An 8,843-nucleotide genomic window follows, 5' to 3' on the forward strand; every position below is an offset into this window, starting at 1 on the left:
TAAAAAGGTGAGGCGCCACTTGAGCTTGTAAGCTTTTGCTTTGGTGCGTGCGATATGCAAAACTCTCCTATGACGGTGACAAATGTTTTTCTGTACAACCGCCCACTGAATCCCACTGAGATGGCTGCAATCAAGGACAGGAAACCCGTTCCAAAGAGAGTTTCGGAACCACAAGCGGGAGATGTTCCTCAAACCATCGCATCTGCTGTGTCTGGCCCAAAGAAAAATTCAGCACCGGGGAGGACAACTGTGGAGAGAGCTGCCAATACCCAAAATGCGCCAGCGGGACGCTTGACTTCTGCTGGGAATGAAGGGACGGCACGAGAAACGGGTGATGGTGGGGCAAATGGTGATGCTGGTTCCGCGTACGGGAGGGGACTGCTGCCGCTGCTTCTTATGCTGGGACTGTGTGGCTTTGCGGCTGCGTGAGGAGTGTGCGGCCTCAGTGTGAAGCACTTGTGCCCTTTCCTGCACCGACACACACACACCGCTAGGGATAAATTTCACTACGCAGAGAATAATTTGTTTTTGTTTTTCTTTAATGCTTTCCATTTTTTCTTGCTGCTTTAGGGAAACCATCATAAGCGTTTTTTTTTTTCGGCTTTTAATTTTTCTTTTTTTTTTGGAGTATAATTTCGTATGTTTTTTATGTTTGTTTTTAATCATTTTTGTTTGCTTTTAAAAATCTTTAAGTTTTTTTTTTTTGCTCCACTCCTTCTTTCCTTTTGCTTTTGGGGCAATCACTATGGACGTTTTTTTCTTTTCTACTCTTCCCTCTTTAATTGTTTCTTCTGCACTCTTCCTGTGAAGGGTGCCGTGTGTTTCCCGCCCAACTGCTCCACTCGCACACCCACCGACACGCTCATGACGACGGCCCTGTGCGCCTCGCCTGCTGCACGCATGAGGAGGGGCCGCGACGAACGGCGCGCTGAGGGAGCCGTGACGTGTGGGCGTGCGACGAGGGCCTGTGGGGCGGAGCACACATTTCTTTCCCTCTTGTTTTGTTTTTTTTGCGGCCAGGGCGGGCAGACACCCGCAGCGCCACGCACACAGCCACACCCTGCCACCGTGTTTTTTTTTTTTGCTGCGCTCACTCTCCCGGTGGAGAGACGCGACTCCCGTCATGTCTGCGTGCTTCTCTCAGTCCCCCACACACGAGTGACTGTGCTCTGCGGGCCGCACTCACGCACGCCGATGAAAGGGCTGAGGGGAGCAGCAACACGCAGATGACCCCATGAAATATAAACGATGTGCGGACACACATGGAGGGTCATACGTTGAAAGACATTTAAATATCTTTTTAATTTTATTTTCGGACAAAATATATGCAGACAGTTTCTGGAGCAACATTGTAGTTGGGTGCTTTTTTTGTGTGTGGTTTTTCTTTTCTTTTTTTCTTTTTTTTTTTCTTTTATCATTTGGGTGCAGCAGTAATGGAGGACTTTTTTTCATTTTTTAATTTTTTCATTTTTTATTTTTCTTTCCAAAGTGTGAGGTGCGGAAAGGTGAAGATGAATTTTTTTTAATTTTAATAAATTTTTATGAATTGCCACTGCTTTGTCAGCAGTGCAATATCATGAGCTTGAGCAGTCTTTTTCTCTTTATTTTTGCCATGCGCTTCTGCTGTACAGTTTTGTTTGTGCGTCCCTTCACATGCTCCGCTCCTGCTTTTACTTATTTGCTTCGTGTGTCTGCAGGCACACACAACCACACAAAATGCACATTGCAGTGGGTTTTGATGCCTCTTTTGTAGCGTGTGCTGGCGGTTGCGGGTGGCTGCTGCTTCCTCCGTGGGGATGAAGGGAAGGAGGAGAGAGGGAGCGTGCACCGCGAGTCACTCTTCCTGCGGGTGTGATGCGCGCGGTGGGCTGCGACTGCTGTAGAGGGCCGCATCCTTTCGGTGTGCGCTTCTCCGCCGTCGTGCCGTGCGTTTGCGCATGCCATTTATTGTGCGCGTGCGTGCTGGGCATGTTTTTCCGGAGCGTTGGGCGGCCACCATCTGTCTATGGCGGTTTGTGTGAGCGGGCACGTGCGGACGAGGGTCAGGGCGTATGGAATGGGGGAATGGCTTGAGGAAAGTGGAATTTGATTTGGAGGGTATTTGGACCAGATTCATTTGGCTGCGGTGGACACATGCACGACGGATGTGTTTCTGCATAATTGGGGAGGATGCGACAGGATTTTCCGAAGTGGCCCGTCAATGCAGTTCGGGTTTCATGGCACTGAGGCACAGTGGTCTTCCTGCAATGGCTGGTGACGGCCCCTAGTGGACCGGCGTATTTATGCCGCTGCTTCTGCTGCTCGAGGAGGTGTAGAAGTGCGATTTGAGGTGAGCGACGGAAGGGTCACACATCCCGCAGTGACGGTCGTCGTTGGCCCACCGGGTGCCTCTGAAGTTTTTGTTGGATGCAACGTCCTTATGCCCGTCTCCGGATGGCGGCATCCCTGATGCAGCCAACGAAAGGGACTGGGAGCGACGGTGAGACGCAAGCACGTGTGGATGTTCGGCGCGGCCGGCACACCGCACGCTGAGAGCATGGCACGGTGAGGGCCGGACCTAGAAAAGGGACACCGCGTGGGACGTCAACATTCACTGCAGCGACCGCCACCGAATTCGGATTTGCTCGCACCTTCTGCGGTCCCTCTTCCTCCCCTCACTTCTGTGCCGAGGACTGTGCCGCGGGATCCAGCAGCGCGATGTTTGGCCGCAGGAACATGGCCCGAACAACTGATGTGTGTGTGTGTGTGGGGGATGTGCACTGCGAAGAAAATGAAAAAAATGTTGCGAGACGACCACCACGACAAGACCGGAGTGAAGTTGTGTTTTGTCCACTTGCGCGAGGGCGGCCTGCCACCTGTTCGGTTAGGAGGATTATTTTTTTGCGTCGTTGCGCTCTCTTTTTATTCCGCTGCGTTTTTCTTGCGGACTTGCGAGGGGAGATTTGCAAGAAATTCCTGCGAGGCGTCCGTGCCGCCATCGGAAAGGCGGATCCCCCTTGAAAAACGCTGCTTTGAAAGTTTGTTTTGGGCGGGGGGTTCCTGTCGATTCAACGCGACTTTGCTTTGCGGATTTGATGCGTGTGTTTCCGAGCGGTTCGATCAGTGCTCCCAGCCCACTCGGATGTGGTGTGCGCGTCGACGTGAAGGTGCCTGCCAGCCGTTTTATTGCCTTCCCCGCTGTGGCTGCCGCCGCTGCCTTCTTCTCTTCCTGAGATCCTGCGGCTTCTTGACAAGATGTTTTGGAGAAGGCGTTGCCGCTCTTATCGTCCATGGTATTTTGATTCTGGTGCCGCGGTCAGGAGACATTGAACGAGAGGGTTTGCTGCCCTTTTGTTTTATTTGTCCTCTCTGCCTGACGGCCAGTTCTACACAAACGTGCTGCTCGGCATCGCAGTTGGTGCTGGCGGGATTGCTTACGGTTGTCACTGGCAATCGCATGCGCCACCTCTTCTCTGCTCCCTTTCAGTGTCGCATTTTTTATTGATTGACGGACGCCATTCTGTCCGGCGTGCCACCTTGATTGGATTGTGTGGGACTGCTCGCCAACGCCATCGGAGAAAGCAGGCCGACTTTTCACGTATTTAATTCCACCTTGCGCGCAGGTATTTTCTTTACATGTTCTGTTGGGCACTCAGACAGCGAGGTGTCCGGAAATATGCGTGCGTGGAATTTTTCCCGCCATATGAACTGCGGGCAACACCGAGGGGCTGCCACTTTGACTCCGCAGAGTTGTTGCGTCTCTTTGCGGGGTTGGCAGGGAAATTCCATGCCTTCTGTTACTGCTGGTTTGTCCTCAAATGTTGTCACTCCATGCGAATAATGTGATTCAGCGAGTGAGGGGGTGGTTGGGTTTGTGTGCACTCTGATTGTGTTTGCTACTTTGTGCGGGCACGCAAAACCTGATTGGTGGTAAAATGGAGCGGGGCGATGCATGGCTGCGTCTCGCCCATCGTTCACTGCACGATTGTGTGGTGCACGCTGTGGTGCTTCCTCTGCGATGTGACTGCGGTTTTCTGTGCGGCAATGGTGGTGGGTGGACGAGAGTGTTGATCCTCGGCGGGACGGTGGGATCGTGCCTCCCTTATTTTTCTTTTGTGGAGGTGTGCACTTATTTTTTGTGTCAGTAATGGGGCAAAGCGACGGACAACGTGGATAAAACAAAATAAAAAAGGGCGATAGTGTGGCGGTATGTTGGGGTTGGTTGCACGCCTCGCGTTGCTGCGGGGCGGTGAGCCTCGGCTGCCTCACCGACAGGAGTTGCAGTGCGGCTGCATGGCGCACCGACCACCGAGCCGTGCGAGTGCCACGCCCAACGCCGTTGGGACTGCGGGACGGAACAGCCGCGAGTGTCCTTTGGAGCCAGCGGCGCCTGCTGGCCGCAGTTGGGCGGTGCGAGTGGGATGCTTCACCGCACGGGTGTTGTGGTGGCACCTCGCCGTGGCTCTTGTGATGGTTCCGACGCTGCAGCTCGACGTGTGGCGGGGAGTAAAGTGTGGCCGCGGTGGACCATGAGCAGCACCGTAGAGGAAATCCTGCAGGAGGAAAACACTAGCAGCACCAACATGATGCTGAGTGATTTCCTTTGGAATTATGTTGGCGGCAGGGCGGCCGTTGATGAAAGACTACAATGTGACGATGGAGGTGTTTGTTCAGGAGCCGGATGATTGCGTACAAGACCAGCGGCTTCTTGAAGAAATTCTTAACTTAACTGCGCACCAAGCGCTGGAGGCCATTACTAAGCCGCTTCACGAAGGTGTGTTCTCTCTCGGGCAACGTAGGACTATGAAAGAAAAGCATACAATCACTCCTCTTGCAAGGGGAATACCAAACGGAGTACTCACGCAGGTACTGACGGAAGCGAGGCGGGAGGCAGAGGGAAGGCTAAGACGAACGCAAGAAATGAAATTTACCATTTCCACTAATATCGAAGATGTACTGTTTAAAGGAAGAGTTCGCGTCAAGGAAATGAAGCTGAGCGACTATCTTACAAGAGAACTGGACGGCAGGGGCATTGTGGACACCAATCGGGATGTCTTGCTGGAAGAGTTTTTCAAGGACCCCACGAAGTATATCCACGATAAAGGAGCATTGAACGAAATGCAGGCATCGGATCGTTATTTGAGTATGAAGCGAGCTGTGAAGGGTGAAGCGATCTTCGATGAGGATATACGCAAGCTATGCGATAAGGGTGTCAACAATCCACCGGGGTGGTCATTAGCTGCTGCGGAGGCAAAAGCAGCTGTTCATAACTCCAATAAACATTTCTTGGATGCGGCTGCCGGGGAGGCGAGGAACCCAACGACGACGAGCGCACCGGAGAAACTGGAGGGATGCTACGAGTCTGTGCACAATGCGAGGCGGAGCCATGCGGTGGAACTTCCGGACGGCGTGGAGCGAAAGAAAACGAGGACGGGAATGGGGGTGCGTGAGGGGAAGCCAGAGCAGTCATGGACGTACAATAAAGCTGACGACGCTATCGAAAAGAATGACGCTGTGCAGCAATCCGGTGCGGCACCTCCCGTGTTGATGGTGCTCACCTCGGACAAGGGATGGCCGTACTCGCGGAATACGATGCAGGATCTTCCCAAGGACGTTTTTGTAAACTGTGAGGTGGATCGAGTGTGGCAGATCGTCAGGAGCGATCTAACCGCGTGGTTCAGCCCTCACGGTGAGACCGACTTTACGCCCAAGCGACGTGTGTTGATTGGGACGCCCGGGATCGGGAAATCGGTGGCTGTCGGCTCGTACCTCCTCTACTAGCTGCTGCACTGCGATGTCGAGAAACTCCAAGTAGTTGTCCACTGTTTTGGTGGAGGAGATGCGTGCGTGTTTGACAAGACCACCAGAGCGGTGACAAGATACGGCGATGAGGACATGTGCATCTTGGAGTTGAGAAGTCTGAAAGGGCCATGGGAGGAATGTGTATATTATCTACGATGTGGCAAAGGAGGGACGCCGCCACCGAGACATTTTGCGCCCACTTCCGGAAGGGGCATGATTGCGGTGTCATTCCCAAAGGTAACAACTATGATGGGTGGGCGAAGCAACTACGAGCCGCGCGAGTCATTGTGAAGTGCCCCGACGAGATGGATGTGAAGGCGATGTGCGCATGGATAACGCGTGATGAAACCAAAGAGAAACAAGCGGAATACTGGAAGAGGTCGAAAAACACATGTATCTTTTGGGACCGATTCCACGTCACGTCTCTGATGAGGAGGCGTCTACGGAACGCTGTGAAGCGGTGAGGTTTGCATTGCAATCGATCAACGAGGTAACTGTGAAAGAGTACTTTTCACGGGAGGTGAGTCGCCACGGTATTCTGAGGATCCGTCTCACAAGCCCGTGAAAATTGTTCGGGAAATATACGAAGGCGGCGAGAGCCTTTTCAATGCACCGATATCTGATTGCCTCGAGGAACGGGCGTTGGAACGCTTCCCAAGTGCAACAGAATAAGATGGCTTTTTGAGGCTGATGTTGGCGTCGAAGGATAATATTTTGCCAATATTTTTTGGATGGTTTGCTTTGAAATTGTGCACGGAGAGTGCCTTTGTCAAGACAATAGGGACGAAACTCACGGAGTTTGAGCCACCAACAGGACGTCAAGCAAAGCCCTGCGTCTTGAAGTTGGCCCCTGAATTGCATCCCAAGGGAGATGAAGGTTTGCTGCCGAGTGAATATGAAAAAACGATCCGTAAAATAAAGTACGGGGTGCTGTACAAACCGGCGGTCGCAAACCTTCCGCTGGTGGACGCCTTTTTTTTCTTGGTGTCCAATCCAATGACGCTGGTTGAGCTGCGGATGACTACGGCGGGTGGGCACCACACCACCGCCAGCACTGTGAGGCAGTTCACTGAGTGCCTGGCGGCATATTGTAATGGTTGGGAGGAATCATCCCAAGACATGTCGTGGGAGATTATTTACGTCCAACAGGCAGACAGCACGCCGATGAACGACTGGCAGAGATGTGATGTTGTCGATTCCAATAATGTGAGCGACGCGGAACACTATGAAATAGCGGCGTTCTGGAGGGAGAAGGTGCGCCAGTACCCAGTGTTAATATCGTCCGGAGAATTTTGAATGGACGAAGCTCTCCGAAGTGTGCAATAAAATAAATAACAATAGGAACATAGATTGGGAAATTGAAAGTGAACGAGACAGCTTGATTTGTGTTAAAAATATTGTGGGTTTATGTATTTTTGGATGCTTGTGTCTGAGCATGCGGTGCGGGTGCACCAGCCCCGTGCGGTGACAGTATATCGCACAGATTTCAGAACTGTTCAACGCTATCGAACATAACAGTGACAGAAGAAATTAGGGAGGGAAAGGGGTTGTTTGGCTTCTGGTGAAAAGGATTGGGTGGTTTTTATGTAGTGTGTTGATTGTGTGGGTACGAGGCTTAATTGGAGAATTGCCCGGGTATGAGAGAATCATTGTGGCTGGCGGTGTCGCAGTACCACTGCATTGTCCATTTTCTTCTATTGTGTTCGAAGGCCCATCACTAAACGAAGCATCTTTAAGGGATGGACGACGAATGAGTTCTATTGGGGAAACAGTGCGCTCCGTGTGACCGCGTGGACTGAGGCGCCGCTTCATGGATGGGTGGGGATCCGCTTCCGCGTGTAACTTGAGTGGGTGATTGCTCGCTCCATGTGCGTTGTGTGTTTTCTGCAGGGCTGTGGCCGTATTCCGTTGGCCGTGGGATTGAGCCGGAGGCGGTGGCGGTGTGTCTCTTCTCGTCCATTGGTGGGTAACTGCTGGCGGTGTGTGCGTTTGTTGTGTGGAGGGCCGAACCTTCTTAACTGCGGACTGACGGCACTGCGATGGTGTGTGTGTGTGAGGGCTGTTGTGGTGTCGTGGCCAGGATGAGGGCCGTGGCGATGCTTTTCCCGCCTGTTGTTTGTTACTTCTGTGTGTTTGTGCTGCTTCTTGCCTTTTTTCCCCTGTCATTTTCTTTTCTCCCGTGTTCCTGCGTGGAGTGGCCGCATGCTCACGGGCCATGTTGATTGTGAGTGCCTCGTGACGGCATCCATCCATTCATCTCTCTCTCTCCGCCTGTCTGTCTGTCATTCCCTGTTGGGTGTGTGGCGTGTTGCACTGTGGGAGTGCTGCCCCGCACACACCGACGGCCCGCCGTGACCTGCTGTGTTGCTGCTCTTTTCTGTGGGTGATGGCTCTCCGTGCTGACCCTTCCGGATTCTCTTGTTTTCCGCTCTCCGCGTGGGTGCTCTGCTCTGCCCCCGCTGGTGTGTCTGATGTATTGCCGTTGCTGCTGTTTTCCTCCCTCACTTTTTGAACACACACAAGGAAGGAAAGCAAGCGCTAATCGCTACTGTGCACTCTGAAGGCTCTGAAAGGACCAACCGTACACCGCCCACAGACACATATTTGTATACTCTCACGTGTTGCTGCAGTGAAGGCACCCAACAAACACAACCTTTGCGGCGTGAGCGGATCCGGCGGAAGGAGGAAGGAAGCGAAAGTGATCAGCAAATGCCCAGCATGTCCCGTCGTGTGTTTACTTCCGCGGTGCTGCTCCTCCTCTTCGTTATGATGTGCTGCGGCAGTGGAGCTGCCCCTACTGAGGCGAGCAATTCAGGGAAAAAAATCATCTTTCAAGTAAATGAATCATTTTCTGATTCATGGAACGAATCTTTGGTACAAGCATTTCATTCGTTCCGTGCACCCTCTCTTGCTTACGTGAGTGGTTTTGTTGTGGCCACTGTTGAAGCGCATTACACAAACTCCACGGATCAAAAATCGTGCGTAAGTATCGCTGCAAAGTCGATGATAAGCAGTGGAGGGACGTGGACAAATGGAACTGCCATCGTGTTTGATCATTACGA

The 8,843-nt window shown here is 52.4% G+C and overlaps 1 protein-coding gene and 3 pseudogenes across 1 annotated transcript, besides 6 other annotated features; all 4 read left to right on the forward strand.

The window, feature by feature from the left end:
• Tc00.1047053511781.10 lies at positions 1 to 429 on the forward strand (annotated as a pseudogene; the record flags this gene model as incomplete).
• Positions 1 to 7,922: a sequence feature (areas not merged during assembly with more than two copies in the genome that could not be assigned to a particular haplotype).
• Positions 588 to 733: a sequence feature (T-rich).
• Positions 1,379 to 1,413: a microsatellite.
• Positions 1,443 to 1,479: a sequence feature (AT_rich).
• Positions 1,515 to 1,543: a sequence feature (AT_rich).
• On the forward strand, positions 2,732 to 3,484 carry Tc00.1047053511781.15 (uncharacterized protein; the record flags this gene model as incomplete). Its single annotated transcript, XM_800656.1, has 1 exon — positions 2,732 to 3,484. One exon carries the CDS (start codon positions 2,732 to 2,734, stop codon positions 3,482 to 3,484), a length of 753 nt encoding a protein of 250 aa, XP_805749.1.
• Positions 4,348 to 7,137, forward strand: Tc00.1047053511781.20 (annotated as a pseudogene).
• Positions 7,923 to 8,843: a sequence feature (heterozygous, non-Esmeraldo-like haplotype).
• Positions 8,253 to 8,843, forward strand: Tc00.1047053511781.31 (annotated as a pseudogene).

The sequence above is a fragment of the Trypanosoma cruzi genome, genomic scaffold, assembly GCF_000209065.1.
Source record: "Trypanosoma cruzi strain CL Brener 1047053517165 genomic scaffold, whole genome shotgun sequence".
NCBI lineage: Eukaryota > Euglenozoa > Kinetoplastea > Trypanosomatida > Trypanosomatidae > Trypanosoma > Trypanosoma cruzi.